General features: G+C 44.6%; 1 protein-coding gene across 4 annotated transcripts in view; it reads left to right on the top strand.

Annotated features, from left to right (window-relative positions):
* Positions 1-19942, top strand: part of SSH1 (slingshot protein phosphatase 1) — a 150101-nt gene that overhangs the window by 27346 nt on the left and 102813 nt on the right. For 2 of the 4 annotated variants that reach the window (XM_033956908.1, XM_033956906.1), the window contains exon 3: positions 15066-15166. In XM_033956908.1, coding sequence (XP_033812799.1) covers positions 15066-15166 — 101 coding nt within the window. Of the gene's footprint in view, positions 1-3324; positions 3442-15065; positions 15167-19942 lie in introns of those variants that run through there. The other 2 variants (XM_033956909.1, XM_033956910.1) reach the window with 2 other exon arrangements.

The following is a 19942-nucleotide window of genomic DNA, read 5'->3' as shown; positions in this document are numbered from 1 at the left end:
TTAACAGAGATTTCGGCAGTTGGAACCCAAGCACAGTACCGGGTAGAGCTTTGGATTCTTGCCCAGAAATAGCTAAGAAGAAAAAAATTAAAAATTTAAATTGAATCAGGTTGGGCAGACTGGATGGACCATTCGGGTCTTTATCTGCCGTCATCTACTATGTTACTATGTTACTTAAGTAAAAGTTTTGGTACTTGTAAAGAAGTACAGGATAGCATTTGCTACTTTTACTGAAGTAATAATTTTGCCAATTTTTACTGCTTTTACTTAGTTACATTTGATGCTTGCAGTCAAAGTAAAAGTGGAAGGGAAATGATGTAAATCAGTGGTTCCCAACCCTGTCCTGGAGGACCACCAGGCCAATCGGGTTTTCAGGATAGCCCTAATGAATATGCATGAAGCAGATTTGCATGCCTGTCATTTCCATTATATGCAAATCTCTCTCATGCATATTCATTAGGGCTATCCTGAAAACCCGATTGGTCTGGTGGTCCTCCAGGACAGGGTTGGGAACCACTGATGTAAATGACAATTCCTCAGTAAACCCTTTCTTTCCCACTTTTTTGGCTTGCTCTTCTGCTTGCTTGGCATGGATTAGTTCAAGCAGCAAACCAATAAATAGAAACAAAAGCAAAGGTTTTTTTTAAATTAAAACAGAAACATATGCCTGGGGGTTGCCATGTTTCGCCGGGAGGCTGCATCAATGGCATAACTAGAGAGGAAAAATCTCTAGTGCAGGGGTAGGCAATTCCGGTCCTCGAGAGCCGGAGCCAGGTCAGGTTTTCAGGATACCCACAATAAATATGCATGAGATAGATTTGCATCTCAAGGAGGCAGTGCATGCAAATCCATCTCATACATATTCATTGTGGATATCCTAAAAACCTGACCTGGCTCTCGAGGACCGGAATTGCCTACCTCTGGATTAGAGCAATGCCAGTTACTGCAAATTCGGTGGGGGAGATTAATGGAGGAATCTAAATTTGGCTTTTAAGACAAATTTTACTGGGTTTTTCCATGCTGAAACAGTGGGGCCTGCCATTATTAAAGGTGGGTTATTATTAGAAATACAATATCTGCCTGAGAGCAGGGGAAGAAAAGACCTGTCCTCAGGAAGTCAAACTCTCTTGCTAGGGAGGTGAATTTGCTAGTTAGAGAGGTGAAGGACGTCCAGTGGGCACTCATCCATGCCCCCCCCAAAAACAGCATTGATAAGAGATGTGTCAGATGCCAAGCATGTCCGTAAATCAAACGAAGACGGCCAAGATCTTTGAGTGCCAAGCAATGCTGTCAGATGCTAAGAAACACGGCAGAAAGATGCAGAAATGTTTCCCATTGTATCAGGTCTCTCAAGGACCGGAATTGCCTACCCCTGCTCTAGTGTAACGTTAAGCTGATATAAACAGAATGGAGTCGGTCTAGAGCAGTGGTCTCAAACTCGAACCCTTTGCAGGGCCTCATTTTGGATTTGGAGGGTCTCAGAAAAAAATAGTTAATGTTTTATTAAAGAAATGATAACTTTGCATGAGGTAAAAAACGCTTTATAGTTTATAAATCTTTCTTTTGGCTAAGTCTTAATAATAATATTGTAATTTATAGCTAAAGAGACATATGATCAAAAACTGTTTTATTTTACTTTTGTGATTATGACAAACATACCGAGGGCCTCAAAATAGTACCTGGCGGGCTGCGAGTTTGAGGTCTAAAATGGTCAGTTTATCTTCATCATAAGACATAGGGGGACAGACTTGAATACCTTATAAATTTTCTAAAAGCAAATTAAATAATTAAAAAAAAAAAAAAAATCACTTTCTGAAACGAACCATAAAAATGCCCGTAAATCAGAGAAAAGTCTAAAAATCTGAAAACACTGGAAATGTTTTTCATATTCATCTCTAGGGGGCAGCATGAAAACAAAATGAGATTTATACTGAATGTATCGCCTGCAAAAGGTCATTGGATGACGCGTTCAGCTGTTAAATTACTCGAAAGAGGTTGGGCGTAAGAAGTCAGATTAGCCTGCACAATGCTAAATTGTCCGAAAAGTCACGTGCAAGTCACCCGGCCATCATGTCACGAGCAAGTAATGACTTTCCGAAACTTGAACTTATGTGAATGACCGTAAATCCAGCTGAGTCAGGTTATTTCTGAGGACAAGTGCTTAGAACCGGTAAAGAAAATATCTACCTCATGATTTACTCCTTTGAGTTGGGGGGAGGGAGGGGTTGTTACCCTGGAGCTATGCTGTACAACACAACCCCCACCACCACCAGGAGAGATGATTAGGAGAGCTTCAGTGCCTTTCCACCCTCTCTCCCCCCCTTCCCTGCCCCAATCTCTGAATAGACCCCTTTCATCAGGATATATAAGGACCAGTGTCTTTTCAAGCCAGAAGAGCAAGAGACAACGCAGGGAAGAAAAAAAGAAGCATTCAAGTTTTATGAGACAATATCCAGGGTACTTGGAGCACCTGGGTGTCCTCGGGAAAGGTGACAAGCGGAAAGCTGGAACCCCCTGGGGTGTGAGCCCTGCTTTTGGATACTACGCCTGATTCTTGTGTCTGGGATGTGCACAAGCCTTCATCCCTTTTCAGAAGGATTCTGTCACTTTTGTGCGTACCATGAAACCGCCATGCTTGGTCACTGGGTGTTACTCCAGAACTGTCACGTTTTCTTAAAGACTTGATCAATCTTTGGGCTAATAAGAGAACACAAAAAACTGGATACCATTGTGGCACTCGGGTCTGAAATGCCAATCCAGAGAGGAGGAAAAACTTTCGTGGAAAGAGAACAAAGAATCCCATTGGTGTTTGAAGCACAGGAAATGCTTAATTGAGGATAATGTAGGCTGGGTAAAGATTTCTTTGTCATCCTTAGGGGTGAATTCCAGGCTACAGATAACTTTTTAGATTGCTTGCCTTGCCTTTCTGTTTATATTTTTCCTGAGCTATCCCCGGTGCGGTCTTGAAATACAGATAGCAAAATCTTTCTGCTTAGTAAGCAGTTTTGTATTTGAATTTTTTTTTTTTTTTTAATCTTGCTGCTTGAAATTGAAGGGGGCAATCATTGCACCATCTAATTCCAAGGAAAATTGGCAATTCTTTACCAGTGGTTCATCAACTTTCCACAAAACAGCTGAGGAGAAGGGAGACTAAAGCAAGTAAGGCCCCAGGCCCCAGAAGATGCAGATCCACAATTTCTACTGCTTTTTCTTCTTCTTTTTTTCTCCTTGTTGCTAGGTGGATCAGCTTATAGCTCAAGTGATGATGCTTTTTACTTTTAAGAGTTGCCTTTGGGTGCCATAAATAGAAATAGTTGTCCCAAAGCGGAATCCATCCATCTCAAGCATGCATTTGATGCCGGCCTCTCCCGAGTCAATGGTGAAGGTATTGCCACGTTTAATTGGCCATACGGTTTTCATGCAAAAAGAACTCTACCAGTTGTAAGTCATTATAATAGAACCTTTAATATTTGAAATTGTTAATGATGACGGTCCTAATCCTAGATGTGCCTCTTTTAATAATACAGATTAACACTGAAACGTCATTGATTTTTCTCTGCCATAGTGTATTTGTAAAGGTCACTGATCGGTCGCCTTTTTCTGTTTCCTCATCTGCCTTGCATCGGTTTTGTATAGGGTACAGCGTAAAGTATTGTCTGTCGTTCACCAAGCCCTATACGCACTTGCTCCTTTGTATTTTTAGAGTCTTTCGTTGTGTCTTGTCCAGGTAGGTCAGTATGATCTGAGTGTGCCATGCTGTTGTCGGATGATAGGATTTTTAAAGCTTGTTATGCTGATACCAGGGCTTCTACTGTTGCAGGAGTGAAGTTGTGAAATGGTCTTTCTGGCCACTTGTGGTTGTTTGCTAATAGATGGAATTTAAAAAAAGTTATTGAAGGACCCATCTTTCTGCAATTGCATTTTCGCCACCTATGTAATCTTGAGATGGAATGATGTTTGATTTTGGCTTTGCAGAGAAATTTTTCTCTTGGTTTTTTTTTTTTTTTTTAATTTTGTGACTTATATATGATAATTTGTAAACTGCCTAGGTTTGGGCAGTGTATACATTTTTTTAAAATAAATAAATATTTATAGACAATTGAGCACATTTTTATTTGCGGTTTCTGTATTAAAAATGAGCCCAATTGTCTGCGCTTTCTGTATTCAGTTTTAACTGTTTTTTTAAAACTGTGGATGTGTATTAGGGCTATGAATACCAACAGGCAGCCGATCCACAAAATCCAGGATAGAAAAAACTCCCCAGTAGATCAGAATAGAAGTCCAAAACTCCAAAAATTTATTCACCGCTTAAAGCAGGGGTAGGGAACTCCGGTCCTTGAGAGCCGTATTCCAGTCGGGTTTTCAGGATTTCCCCAATGAATATGCATTGAAAGCAGTGCATGCAAATAGATCTCATGCATATTTTCGCAGGTCTAGGAAGACGCATAAGAACACCTAAGCTTGCCCAAGGCTGGGTATGGTTTCACCTAGAAGTGGTCTTGAGAGAGTTTAAATGGCTCTAGGCGTCTCCCTAGAGCCACAACATATGTCTGAAATGTAGGCCATTAAACTGCTGGCCTACATTTCAAATAGACATGTCCGCTGAGCTAATCACAGCACGGAAATCTGCCTGCTGTGATCAGCTGAGTGGCTGCAGCAGGGAACCCCTGAACCCCCCACTACAAGTAGGCTGGCAGGAGGAATACCCACTCCCTTCTGCTGCCACCCCCAAACCCCACTCAACACTGTCCATGGCAGAAGGGATGCCCAATTCCTCCTGCTGCCATCCCCGAACCCCATCCAACACTGTCTGCAGCAGGAGGGATGCCAAATTCCAACTGGAATATGGCTCTCGAGGACCGGAGTTCCCTACCCCTGGCTTAAAATAATGGAGAGAAGAGAAGCTATGGCCACTAGGTGATAACTTGTTGAATAATACCTTTTGGTTTTTACAGCCCCTGATGCAGCCCTTATGAGGGTGAAACATGGCTGTGTTGGGCTTTTAATTATTTAGGTATTTCTGATTTTATCTGGTGAATACATTTTACATTGGAGTTTTGGATCTTTGGTCTGGTCTACTGTTTTTTTTGCATGTGCATTAGACCTGTGCATTTAATAAGGCTACACATTTGTGGCCATCTGTTTTCTTCATTTGGAGGCCTAAACACATTTTTATGCATACAGATTGCTTGAGCACCTATATGAGTGAATTAATACACATACAAGAGATTTGCATGTGCAAAAAGTTTTTTCTACGCTTATAATGCGTATGAAAAAATGTATGAAAAGATGTATGAAAAAGTGATAAAATACACATGAACATCTCAAAAACTTTGCTTTAAAAACGAAGATCACTTGCACGTGTTTTGGATGTGTGCATCATTGAGATTTAATGCTTGCAGGAATGCAGGAATGTTTCATATTCCTTCTTTATGTAAGATTGTATTGCTGACTTTGATTGTAACCTCTTCGCTGATTGTCCAGCGCTTCTTGCTGTAAACCGCCTCGAACTTCTATGGCTTTGACGGTATATAAGAATAAAATTATTATTATTATTATTAATGTTCATTAAGTTGTAAAACAAAAGGGGGGGTGGGGATTCAAATCAGCCCCAAAAATCTTTGTTCTCTACATGTCTAATGTGCATGGATCTTCAGAAGGTCTGAAACTTGTGGTCTCGCATGGTTTGATGCACACTGTTAAGATAAAGGCACTATTCTGTTCCAGTTTGTTGACCAGAGCGCTAGAGCTCTCTCCAAGTTTTCCGCAAACATCTGAAAACCTGGCTTTTCTCAAAAAATGTAAGTCTCCCTCCAACTTAGGAATCAAGGAAACTCTTATATCTTGGCATCCCAAGTCCTCTAAATTTTCTTCACACTTCTACCTCTAACCCTCTGAGTTCCTTCCTATTTCTCCTACTGTAAACCGCGTCGAGCTCTAAGAACGTGGGGATGATGCGGTATACAAACCTAAGGATTAGATTAGATTAGATTGGCTTCCAGTAGAGGCAAGGATCATCTTTAAGTTCGCCTGCCTCTGTTTCAAAACTCTTACAGGATCTTCCCCAATCTACTTGTCTGAGCACCTTGAAATAGCAGGCCCCTCTCGCACACGAAACGCCCACCTATTCACCTTTCCCTCCCTAAAAGGCTGCCTCTACAAGAGATTCATTGATAGAACCCTAGCATTCCAAGCGGGCAAATGGAACAATTGCCTTACCGCCCTCATCTCCAACTCCCCGCCCTACCACCTGTTCAGGAAGTCACTAAAAACCTACCTCTTCGACAAATTCCGCTAACGCTGCCTTCCCTCCTTCCCTGCACCCTCCTGACCTCGACATGCCTCCATTCCCTCTGACTACGCCCCCCTCCCAAGCCACTATGGCCTCTCTTTCTCAATCTCTGTTTTATCTAATTGCCTTTTCATTGCCTCCATTTACTACCGCTATAACATGTAACATCGCTGTATACGTACAGTCTCTTCTTTAGTATATGCCTTTTTATTACTGCTATTTATGTAACATCTCTGTAAATGTAACAACACTGTAATATGTATCATCGCTGTAAATGTACAGTCTCTTCTATTGTTAACCGCATTGAACTTCCATGGTATTGCGGTATACAAGAATAAAGTTATTATTATTATTATTATTATTAGATTAGAATACTGTAGCTGTCCCAGTGCTGCTTTGAAAACTATTTCATGTTGCCATCTTTCTCTCGCTTGAGGTAAATTACAATCACATTTGACTATGCTGCCCCAAAAGTTTAGAACATATTACCAATTGAAATAAAACCCTCCTATACGGACTTCAAGGGTCCTGGAAAAACAGTCCGTTATGTCCAGAGTTGCATTTTTAAAAAAACTTTATTTAGGTCAGCTTGAAACGACGTCCAATCGATGAACAACAGTCACTGCACAAGCATATCAGTAACATCAAGAACAAAACTCGGCAAAACATTGGTGTGGCACGAAATGATTGCAAAACCAGAACACTAAAAGATGTTCTAAATCTAAAGCATTATGGCGTACTGTACTGTCATTTTCTTCTGGGCTGCATTTTGATACTATATCACCGGCACGCCGCGCATGTCTGTTATAGCCGAACAAAACTACAGCTAAAAGCAGCTCTGGGGACCAAATTGGTTGTCCGTTATATCTGAAAGTCCGTTATATGCGAGTTCGCTATAGGCGATGATTTTCTGTATGTTTATAAAGGCGCACGGCTGGGACCAGCAGACCTGCTCCCAGCCGTGCGCCTTTATAAGCATACAGGCGAGGTTCCGTTGTAAGCGAGTCCGTTATAATGAGATTATACTGTATTACACTAAAACAAAACCAAAATTAAAAAACATAAACTTCTCAAACCTGACTTTTTGAGCATGCCTTTAACATATGGACGGACTGGACCCCATATCTTCCTGGTTCAATTTCTTTTTTTTTTCTCTCTCTCTCTCTCTTTTACCCTCTGCCCAAGCTTGGGTTTTTTTAATAAATTGTTAACTTTGCTGCAATTTATGCGATCTGTGATATATCGAACTATTGTAGTAAAAAAAAAAAAAAAAATAATAATAATAAATAAATTTTCTGTGTGCCCTTGAAGAACTTGTGATCAAAGTTTGGGCAGGAGGAGTTTTAAAGTGGCATTTCTATAAATTGTGCTAAGATTTAGGCACAATGTCATGTCAATGTCACGCGACTAGCACCAGTTCTCTAGCGGTTGCACCAGCACGAAACGACCTTTCTAGAATACTGGTTTAGTGCACGTTTCGGCCTTGATTCTATAAATGGGACTTAGACCCTCTTTTACTAAACCGCTGTAGAGGTTTCTACTGTGGCCTGGGAGTTCTAAATGCGCTGATGCTGCTCCGACGCTCATAGGAATTCTTTGAGTGTCGGAGCAGCGTTGGAGCATTTAGCGGGGTTAATTATTGAAAATCCTTTAATCAGTGCTGATAACAAGCAATTAGCACTTCATAATGGGCTTAAATGATCATGGCAACTCAACTTCAATGCCAAAAAATGCAAAGTTATGCACCTGGGCAGCCAGAATCCATGCAAGTCTTATACCCTTAATGGCGAGTTCCTAGCAAAAACGGTAGCAGAACGAGACTTGGGGGTAATCGTCAGTGAGGACATGAAGTCTGCCAATCAAGTGGAGCAGGCTTCGTCCAAGGCAAGACAAATCATGGGCTGCATACGAAGGGGTTTCGTCAGTCGTAAAGCGGAAGTCATTATGCCATTGTATAGATCCATGGTGAGGCCCCACCTGGAATACTGTGTGCAATTCTGGAGGCCGCATTATCGCAAGGATGTGCTGAGACTGGAGTCAGTGCAAAGAATGGCCACCCGGATGGTCTCGGGACTCAAGGATCTACCGTACGAAAAACGGCTTGACAAATTACAGCTATACTCGCTTGAGGAGCGCAGAGAGAGGGGGGACATGATCGAGACGTTCAAGTATCTTACGGGCCGCATCGAGGCGGAGGAAGATATCTTCTTTTTCAAGGGTCCCACGACAACAAGAGGGCATCCGTTGAAAATCAGGGGCGGGAAACTACGAGGTGACACCAGGAAATTCTTTTTCACTGAAAGAGTGGTTGATCGCTGGAATAGTCTTCCACTACAGGTGATTGAGGCCAGCAGCGTGCCTGATTTTAAGGCCAAATGGGATCGGCACATGGGATCTATTCACAGGGCAAAGGTAGGGGAGGGACATTAAGGTGGGCAGACTAGATGGGCCGTGGGCCCTTATCTGCCGTCTATTTCTATGTTTCTATTTATAATTTTAACTTTAACTTTTTACTTAATTTATTTTTTTTTTTTTACTCTGCCCTTTGCAATTCTCTTTGCCTATCTTTTTCCTTTTGAGATGAAGTTCTTTTCCTATGGCATGTTTTTTTTATTATCTGAACCACCCTGTTATATTGTTATATTGTATCCATGACATCTTGTTTGTCTGTCTTGTCTGTTTAGATCAGTGGTTCCCAAACCTGTCCTGGAGAACCCCCAGGCCAGTCGGGTTTTCAGGTTTTCATGAATATGCATGAGAGCGATCTGCATATAATGAAGGTGCCAGGCAGGCAAATCTGCTCCATGCATATTCATTAGGGCTATCCTGAAAACCCGACTGGCCTGGGGGTCCTCCAGGACAGGTTTGGGAACCACTGGTTTAGATTGTAAGCTCTTTTGAGCAGGGGCCGTCTTCTTTGTGACTTTGTCCAGCGCTACATGCATCTGGTAGCACTATAGAAATAATTCATAGTAGTAGTAGTGTGAAGAGTTTCAGTCTTTGGGAAGCAGAGCTGATATTGTGATGTCATAATGCCTCATTCCACCAATAAGAGCCAACCTCATCAGTGATGCCACAATGGCTTGATTGTCCTGTACTTCTCTCTGCCCTAACCTAATCTAATCCTTGATCTAATATACCGGTTCATAGACAACGGCGCGAAAGACAAAAGCGCGCGCCGACAATTGAGCGCAGCGCGCGCCGCCGCGCCGCACTAAATTACAGTTTTTAGGGGCTCCGTCGGGGGGTTTTGTTGGGGAACCCCCCCAGTTTACTTGATAGACATCGCGCCGGCATTATAGGGGGTTTGGGGGGTTGTAACCCTCCACATTTTACAGTAAACTGAACTTTTTCCCTAAAAACAGGGAAAAAGTTTAGTTTTCAGTAAAATGTGGGGGGTTACAACCCCCCCCACCCCCCACAATGCCCCCACAATGCGGCGCGATGTCTATTAAGTAAAGTGGGGGGGTTCCCCCCACCCCCCCCGTCGGAGCACTAAAAACAGTAATTTAGAGCGGTGCGGTGGCGTGCGCTGCGCTCAATTGTCTGGGCGCACCTTTGTCCTGGCGCGCTTTTGACCTGACACCAATATACCGGGTCATTCGGGACTCGAACCGGTTTACAAAATAGTAGAAAAAGGAGTCTCAGTAGGTTTCAACATACAGTTATCAGCTAAAGAGTTCTATCAGTTGTCTGTAAGGTATTTCGTAAACAGATACGTTTTCAGGGTTTTTCTAAAACGAATTGGCGACGAAAGAGTTCTAATATCTGAAGGAAGATCATCTCAGATCTTCACCATTATAAAAACCAGAGAATGCGAAAGCCTACCTAAAGTTTGAATCCCTTTAATAGAGGGAAGTAATAGTTTTAATTTATGCATATACCTCGTAGAATGAAAACGATAAAAATTTAAAGAAAGAGGAAATAGTGGAGAAAAGGTCCCATATAAGCTCTTAAAAATAACATTTGCACACTTAAACTAAACCCTCCAATATATCGGAAGCCAATGAAGTACGCTCAACAGTGGAATAACTTGATCGTATTTGTTTTTACCAAAAATTATTTTTGCCGCCATGTTCTGAATAAGTTGTAGTCTTTTCAAATTACGTTTACTTAAACCAGAGGTAGGCAATTCCGGTCCTCGAGAGTCGGAGCCAGGTCAGGTTTTCAGGATATCCACAATGAATATGTATGAGATGGATTTGCATGCACTGCCTCCTTGAGATGCAAATCTATCTCATGCATATTTATTGTGGATATCCTGAAAACCTGACCTGGCTCCGGCTCTCGAGGACCAGAATTGCCTACCCTTGACTTAAACCAATATAAAGGGAATTAGCATAGTCCAGATAAGCCAGGGGTCTCAAAGTCCCTCCTTGAGGGCCGCAATCCTGTCGGGTTTTCAGGATTTTCCCAATGAATGTGCATGCGATCTATGTGCATGCACTGCTTTCAATGCATATTCATTGGGGAAATCCTGAAAACCCGACTGGATTGCGGCCCTCAAGGAGGGACTTTGAGATCCCTGAGATAAGCCAATATTATAGCTTGAACCAATATAGTAAAATGATGTTTGTGAAAGAAACAACAAACTTTCCTTAGCATCCTTAAACTTAAAAAAAAACATTTTTTGGATGTGTTATTAATTTGGTTTGTCATAGAAAGAGTGGAATTCAAAATAAATCCCAGAATTCTAGATGAATATTCAATCTTTAGAGAATCACCCGAATTTAATATTATAGAAGAAGGAGGATTATGTGTAACGGGAACGAACCAGTTTTAGCGGCATTCAACTTCATACACACAAAAGAAGCCCAGTCTTGAAATGCAAGAGTTAATATCTGCTGTTAAAATTCGACAATGATGGATTAACTTCAAATAAAATGAAAATATCGTCAGCGTACATAAAAATTGGATTCTGAGACAGATGGTTTCAAGTATTTCAATGCCCGGTAGAGGCTGTCAGCTGGTGGTAAATGAGCAGAGCTTCCCACTCTGCTTTTTAGATCGGCAACGTCTGGCGAAGAGGGGGGGGGGGGGCGGGGCAAGCTCGCACGCCCGGTAGAGGCAGATTAACCGTTTCCCTTAACTGTATCCACTGTCTCTTTTTTTTTTTTTTTTACTTTTTGTGACTCTGCGCAGCGCTGTGTGCATCTGGTAGCCCTATAGAAATCATTAATAGTACCGTAATGGCAATATTGGCGCACAACCTGTAAAACCTTAAAATGAAGATGACCTAAAAACCAAACATGCTAATATTTGCCATTAGTGCGGCTTCACGTGAGTATTTCCTGTGCACTAATGGCAAATATTAGCGCATTTTATTAAAAGGACCCCTAAATAAATAGGAAAATAAGAGAGTTTACTAAATGTATTGTATATGAAACATAGAAACATAGAAACATAGAAAGATGACGGCAGATAAGGGCCATAGCCCATCAAGTCTGCCCACACTATTTACCCACCCTCTTAAATCTACTGACCCCCTAAAGAATAATTGTAATTATACTGTCACTCTACTGACCCGCTCATTCAGTCCTAGTGACCCTATCCCTTGGCATGACCTCGTAGGGATCCCACATAGGTATCCCATTTGTTCTTGAAGTCTGAGATGCTGCGTGCCTCGACCACCTGCACTGGAAGCTCGTTCCAATGCTCAATCACTCTTTCCGTGAAGAAGTATTTCCTGGTGTCTCCACGAAACTTCCCTCCCCTGAGCTTGAGCGGATGTCCTCTTGTGGTCGAGGGTCCCCTGAGAAGAAAGATATCATCTTCCACCTCTACCCGTCCCGTGATGTACTTAAATGTCTCAATCATGTCTCCCCTCTCCCTACGCTCCTCGAGAGTGTAGAGCTGCAATTTGCTCAGTCTTTCTTCGTACGGGAGACCCTTTAGCCCCGAGACCATCCTGGTGGCCATCCGCTGAACCGATTCAACTCTGAGCACATCCTTACGGTAATGTGGCCTCCAGAATTGAACACAGTATTCCAGATGTGGTCTCACCATGGCTCTGTACAGTGGCATCATGACTTCAGGTTTCCTGTTGACGAAGCTTCTCTTGATACAGCCTATCATTTGCCGTGCTTTAGATGAAGCCTTCTCCACTTGAGTGGCTGCTTTCATGTCAGCACTGATGATTACTCCTAAGTCTCGTTCTGCCGTGGTCCTAGTTAAAGTTTCTCCATTCAGGGTGTAAGTTCTGCAAGGATTTCCGTTGCCGAGATGCATGACCTTACATTTCTTGGCGTTGAAACCCAGCTGCCAGATCAAGGACCAACTTTCTAAAGTACGCAGGTCTTGCTCCATAGCATCCTGAAGATTATAGCCGTTTACTACATTGCATAGTTTGGCGTCATCAGCAAATAAGGTTACCTTGCCTGGGAGCCCTTGAGTCAGATCCCTAATGAATATGTTGAAGAGGAGTGGGCCCAGGACCGAACCCTGTGGTACTCCGCTGGTCACCTCTGACATTTTAGAAAGGGTACCGTTGACCACCACCCTATGCACCCAGGATATTGCCCTTTTCATCAGTTTCTGTGACTGCAGTGTCCTTAGAAAAGGTTTGAGCAGGTGTGGCATGGCCTGTTTCTTCATTAAGAAGCTTCAGTGATTTAGCGTAGGGTTACCATACTTTTCTCCAGGACACCCTGGACACATGACCCCGCCCTGCCCCATTCCACCTCCAGCCTCACCCAGTTCTGCCTCTTCTCTTGTTCTGGATGAGCTCTAGCTGTGTCTGCAGAATGCGCGGATGTATGTGACGGTCATCCGCACATGCTTAGAGGCCCCCCCCCCCCCAGATGCGGCCGGAGCTCGTCGGGGCTTTCCAAAACCCGGACAAATGCTGGGTTTGGAAAGTCCCGTCTGGGAGCTCAGACAGTCCACTAAAAAGAGGACATATCCGGGTTTCCCCGGATGTCTAGTAATCCTAACGTAGGGTCCCTTGTGTTGAGCATTAAACGCATGGTTAGCACACAGAAGCGGGCAACCCAGTGACCACATTAAGGGGTTTTGCAGTAGTTTGCCTGTTTTTTGCATGTTAACAGAATTTTTCAGAGGTTTTCTGTCAAGGGGTGTAGCGTGGCCAGAGAGTGAAAATGTGAGCCAGCTAGAGCATTATACTTGCCATTTATTTGAAGTTTATCAACTTTTACAGAAAAGAAAAATCAAAAATACCAGAAATAATGCGCATAATTTTTCACATCCAGACACCTTTTTTTTAAAAAAAATTTTAAGTTGCCCATTACCATTGGTGCTGCTGGAAGGCTGGGGATCTTAGCTTTCCTTAATCCTGAACCATGTTAGTTTTAGGACTGATGGAAAAGGAGTTTCGGCACTGTGGCTGAGGATGGGGGGGGGGGGGTGAAATATTATTTATTTATTTATTAAGTTTTCTATATCGTTCTGCCAGGGGAGCTCAGAACAGTTTACATGCATTTATTCAGGTACTCAAGCCCTCTCTGTCCCGGCAGGCTAACAATCTATCTATCGTACCTGGGGCAATGGAGGGATTACCGTATTTTCACACATATAATGCGCGCGTTATACACTATTTTACAAACCGTGCATAACCATGCGCGTGAGTGCGTTTTACAACTTTTTTTTTACATAGTTCCCCCCCCCCCCCAACGTCCGATTCACCCTCCCCGCAGGACCACTCGTACCTCCACCCCGAAGGACCGCTCGCACGCACTCGCACCCGCACCCCCATCCCGAAGGACTGCTCGCACGCACTCGCACCCGCACCCCCACCCCGAAGGACCGCTCACACCCCCACAACCTCCCGACACCCCCCATCATGTAGAAGCTCCTACCGTTGTCCTGCTGCTTCCTCTTCCGGCGGTCCCGCCCTTTTTCTGACATCAGCAGGACAGCGAGTGCAAGTGCGTGCGAGCGGTCCTTCGGGGTGGAGGTGCAGGTGCGAGTGCGTGCGAGCGGTCCTTCGGGGTGGGGTGCGAGCGGTCATGCGAGTGGGGCAAATCGGACGTCGGGGGGGGCATCAGGCTTTCAGGGTGGGGAGAGGACTTCAAGGGGGAGAGGAGAGTCGGTGCGGGCTAAAGGAGAGTCGGGCAGCGACGGGAGAGTCGGGGCGGCATGCGCGGTATACGGGTGTGCGCGGTATATAAAAATTTATTTACATAAATTACAGTTTCCCCGCACGCTATACCCGTGTGCGCGGTTTACACAGGTGCGCAGTATATGAGTGAAAATACGGTAAGTGACTTGCCCAGGGTCACAAGGAGCAGCGTGGGTTTGAACCCACAACCTCAGGGTGCTGAGGCTGTAGCTTTAACCACTGTGCCACACTCTCCCCCTATGTGAGAAAGAGGGGCTCATTAGCACTATGACTGGCTTGGGGATGCATATTAGCTGAATGGGTAAGGGAAGAGAGGTAGTCGGCTCAAAGCCCAAGGGTGGAGTGGATGTTGGCACTGCAATTATTGGAAAGGTGCTGCCTAGCACTTTGTCAGAAGAAATGAAGTTTACCTGCTCTAGGCTGTGAAAAAGGAAGCTCTGACAAACTTTCCGTAGGTGTTGAAAACAGTAGTGAAATCATAAAACCTGTTAGAAAATGAAAATCCCTTCAAGTGTCTCATTTCTTAGCTTTTAAACACTGGGTGCGTGATTTTGAGAAACTGCTTGAAAAACTGAAAATATTGGCTTGGCAAGGGGGTTGATGGCACCGTTGGCGTGCCCTTTGTGAAATATCCTGTGCCAATCCCTCTCCCTCACTGGACGGTGAAGGTAATGCTTGTCTCTCTCTGTGTTTCAGCTTGAGTGAGAACTTTTTCATGGTGAAAGGAGCAGCACTCTTTCTGCAGGGAAGCAGCTCACAAGGACAGCGGAGCCTTCTGCACCTTCACAAGCACGCAGGTAACGGACCCCAGCAAACGTTGGTGGAAGCAGTGGGATGCCATTTAGAGAATGACACGGGGAAAAAATTTGTCCACATCTTCGCTCGGTCCCCATTTCCGCCCTATCCCCACGAGTTTGGTCTCCGCCCCTTCCCTGTCCCCATTAACCATCTGATCCCATCCGCACAAGCCTCAATTAGTTATGATTTTATACTGAACTTATTTCATTAAAGTATAAAAGAAACCAATATTTTGTACAATTGTCATTTTATAAACACAAATAATACAGAACAAAGATCAACAAAACCCCTGTCTCCCCTCCCCTTCACAAATATCCCTTCCACTATCCTAAATTCTTACCCCTTCCATGTCTCAACACGTTCCTTACCCCCCTCCTTTCTCCCTTTGTCCCACATTGCTATCCCCTCTCTCCTTACTTGTTCCCTTCAGGGCTGGTCATGCTGCCCCCCTCCACCGAAGCCGACCCGAAAGGCTTCTATCTGATGTCAGAGCTGTTGTCAGAGGGAAGCCTTCCGTGTCATCCAGGGATCGCAGTTACTTCACTCAACAGTCTTCCTTCCAGCTGGGCTGCTCCTTCTTGCTTTCCGCCGTACTTGTTTTCAGGGACGCACCGCGGGCAGCAGTTCTTCCATGCTGCATGTGGCTGACCCGGAAGCGATGGGAAGGGAGGCAACTCACAGCAGATCCTTTACTGCGGGGACAAGGGGTGGTGAATAGCCTTGTCTCCGTACCTGCGACAAGTAGTTGATTTTTTTCCCCCCCTATTCCGGCGGGTTACCCGTGGGTAACAGTCACCATGTCATTCTCTAATGCCATTGTCCTTAGTTTATCTTACACCCTGCTGATGCATTGGGGAGTTTCCAAGATAATTTGACTTTTTGCAGCAGTGCTGGCTAAACTTTCTAAACTTGCTCATTAGTCCCATTTGTTCCTCCTTTGATCTTATTCCAAGTCCTGTGTATTTTCTTGTCCAGAAACATTTTATTTCCTGTTTTCAGTAGGAAAAAAAATCCTACACGTTTGTATTTGTTATAACTAAATTCTTTGGAGAGAATTTTCAGAATATACTGGAACAAAGAACATGCTTGTCCTGGTCCATTGGCAGGCTTTTTGTTCCAGTTTTCAGAGTGAAAGTATGTACATACTTTCACTTGCAAATGTATCCTCTGCCAGGAGTGCCAGCACCTCTCCCTACCTCAAATCCTTGCTGGCAGTGAGCAGGGTCTCCTAATTGCTGCCCACTCTGGCATCATCCCTCCCTCTGACATCACTTCCTGTTCACGGAACCAGGAAATGACATTGAGGGAAGGCTCAGCTGGCACAACCAGTGGGTAGGAGAGCCTGCTCACTGCTTGCAAAGATTTGAAGAGGTATTTTGGGGGGGGGGGGGTGTGTAGGGTGGCGCATTGTGTGGCAATGGTGGATATCTCCACCCCTATGCCGCAAACTTACCTCATTACGCCAGTGGCTATGGGTGCCATGGGGATTGCTCTTGCCTGTGAACAACTAGACAACCAAGTAAATGATCCATAGGCCCTTGCTGATAAAGGGGGAACCTTGGCGGGAGGTTGAATGGGATCATGATTTTTTTTTTTTTTGGGGGGGTAGGGCTGATCAAGAGTCAGAGGTATGACATGAATGAAGGGGGTTACCAGCAGCTCTGTGATCATTTCAAGACTGGGCCTGGGAGCATCAAGCTACGGTTTTGAGGCCCAATGCTCCTAGCAAGATAAAATAACCCCAGCTTTATTTTACCGCGATTAGGCTTCAATGCTAAAAAATGTAAAGTAATGCACCTAGGCAAAAAAAATCCACACAGAACTTACACACTAAATGGTGAAACCTTGTCCAGGACCACGGTGGAACGTGATTTAGGAGTGATCATTAGCAATGATATGAAGGCTGCCAATCATGTGGAGAAGGCTTCGTCAAAGGCAAGACAAATGATGGGTTGCATCCGTAGGGGTTTTGTCAGCAGAAAACCTGAAGTTATAATGCCACTATACAGATCCATGGTGAGACCTCATCTCGAGTATTGTGTTCAATTCTGGAGACCACACTACCGGAAAGATGTGTTGAGAGTTGAGTCGGTTCAACGAATGGCTACCAGGATGGTCTTGGGACTCAGGGATCTCACGTATGAAGAAAGGTTAAAAAAACTGCGGATGTACTCACTGGAGGAGCAAAGAGAGAGGGGGGACATGATTGAGACCTTTAAATATATCACGGGGCGTATAGAGGTGAAAGATGATATCTTCAGCCTTACAGGGCCCACAGTAACCAGAGGACACTCGCTGAAAATCAGGGGAGGGAAATTTCAAGGTGATGCTAGGAAGTACTTCTTCACCGAAAGGGTGGTCGATCATTGGAACGAGCTGCCTCAGCAGGTGATTGAGGCCAGCAGCGTGTCAGATTTTAAGAGAAAATGGGATATTCATGTGGGATCTATAGGGGAGTAAGAATCAGGGAGTGGGTCATTGGTATGGGCAGACTCGATGGGCTATGGCCCTTTTCTGCCGTCAATTTCTATGTTTCTATGTTTCTATTTCCTGCAAATAACACAATTTGTGGTGTGTGTCCGGTGCACACAGCCAGTTGTGTTATAGCTATTACGTAGTAATGATCTACTATAATCGCACTTTCATGTTTTGGATCTCATTACTCATGGCGATCTAAATATCTCCACAGTAAGACAAGTCAGTCTGCATTGGGGCCCTTTAAGACACATTAAGGGGCAAATAATGGAACTTAAAGCCCTCTCACAGCTTAAGAATTTCCACTAATCGCAACTGAAACAGAAGTTTCTAGTTCAGTTTTCACACCTACATTAGTTTGTGAAGAATAATAATGTGGTTAAAATATTCTGAAGCTGTTCTCTTAAGTCTGTTCTAAATCCACGTTAGAGAATGACACGGTGACAAAATTCATCACCGTTCCCGTCCCCGCGGATAACCGTGGGAAATAATCCCATGTCATTTTCTAGTGTCTATTTCAACCTCGGTCCTTCAAAGCAAAGCTTGCTGGTCAGTGGTTGTGCCCAATTATACTCTGATTCTTCCCTCTCTCCTTAAAGAATGACATAAAGATGGTTTCCCGCGGTTATCCGCGGGGACGGGAACGGTGATGAATTTTGTCACCGTGTCATTCTCTGATCCACGTCTAGAGCTCAGGTTTGATCAAAGCAAACATTCATATTTCATTTTATTTTTTAATTCGGTTACTCAACTTTATCCCAGGACAAGCAGGCAGCATATTCTTGACTGATGGGTGACGGCACCGACGGAGCCCCGGTACGGACAATTTTAGAGTGATTGCACTCTAAGAACTTAGAAAGTTCTAGTTAGGCCGCACTGCGCGTGCGCGAGTGCCTTCCCGCCCGACGAAGGTGCGCGGTCCCCAGTTTCTTAGTTTCCGCGGAGCTAAGAAGACGCGTGTTTCCAACGGCTGTTGGAAAATTTTTTTTCATTGTTACTCGCCTTCCCACTCGCGCGTTCTTTTTCTTCTTTCTTCTTTTACTTCGTTTGTGTTAAAAAAAAAAAAAAAAATTCACTTTTTTTCGATTTTTTTCGGTCAGTCCCGGCGGGGCCTGTTGGCACCATCGAAGCCTCGGGCTTCGATTTTGCTACGGCCGTTTTTCCCTTCATGCCCCCTTCACCGGGTTTTAAAAAGTGTCAGCGGTGTGTGCGCCCTATTTCTTTATCCGACCCGCACAAGTGGTGCCTGCAGTGTCTGGGTCCGGACCATAGGGCAGAAACGTGCACCCGCTGTAGTTCTCTTCAAAAGAGAACTTTGAAAAATCGTCAAATACAGCAGCGGATCCTTTTCGGTACCGCTATGGAAGTTCCTCCGGTATCGACTCCTGCAACTTCCTCCAAGTCAACACTGGTAGTGTCGGAACCGCAAGATCCATCGCCGGTGTCGCATTCCGTAGGTAAGCCGGCTAAGAAGCCTTCCCCTACTGTTCTCGGGCCGCCAGTCGAGCATGCAGTGAGCCAAGTCCTGCAGACTGCGCGTCGGCCCCGTAAGCGCTCCGCTCCCATTGAAGTTACTGCCTCTTCATCGGCATCGACTTCGCCTGAGCGTCGAGCTGCACCGCAGGTACCGAGCAAGAAAAAAGTGGTACCGGTGCCATCGGGACCGACTCTGGATGAGCGTATTGCTTCCATCCTACAGGTCCAACTTAAGGAGCAACTACAACAATTGCTCCCGGCTCTACTGACTCCGAACCTTCTGGTGTCGGTACCTACTGAGCCTTCGGTGCCGATTGTCGACCAGCCCATTTTATCGGCATCGACGTTATCAGCACCGCAAAAATCTATCTCTATGCCTGTTCTGTCGGCAGAGCCGAAGTCTCTCCGGTGTACTGCTTACTCGGCTTCTGATCCGGTACCGTTCTCTGACACCCGTACCGCTGTGCAGTCACCAGGTACGGTGTCGACACGTTCAGGAAAATCGGTACGCAAGACCAAGCATACCGAATCCTCCACTCCCCTTTCTCAGTGCCGTCTTCAATCGGTACGGGACCCTGATTTGTGGGATGATTCTGACGATCCCCTCGGTACCGAGGAGGATTATTCGTCTGATGAGGATGATCCATCGGTGCAGGATCCTGCTAGTAAGCCAGAGCACTCCTCCTTCACCAAGTTCCTAAAGGAGATGTCAGACACCCTTTCAATTCCTCTAGAGTCTGACTCTAAAAAATCCAAGGCATTTCTCGATGCCTTGGATTTTGACCAACCTCCCAAAGAGTTTTTGAAGTTACCCCTCCATGACA

The sequence above is a fragment of the Geotrypetes seraphini genome, chromosome 8 (assembly GCF_902459505.1).
Source record: "Geotrypetes seraphini chromosome 8, aGeoSer1.1, whole genome shotgun sequence".
NCBI lineage: Eukaryota > Metazoa > Chordata > Amphibia > Gymnophiona > Dermophiidae > Geotrypetes > Geotrypetes seraphini.
The sequence above is the reverse complement of the archived record's forward strand: the minus strand, read 5'-3'. Positions and strand labels throughout refer to the sequence as shown.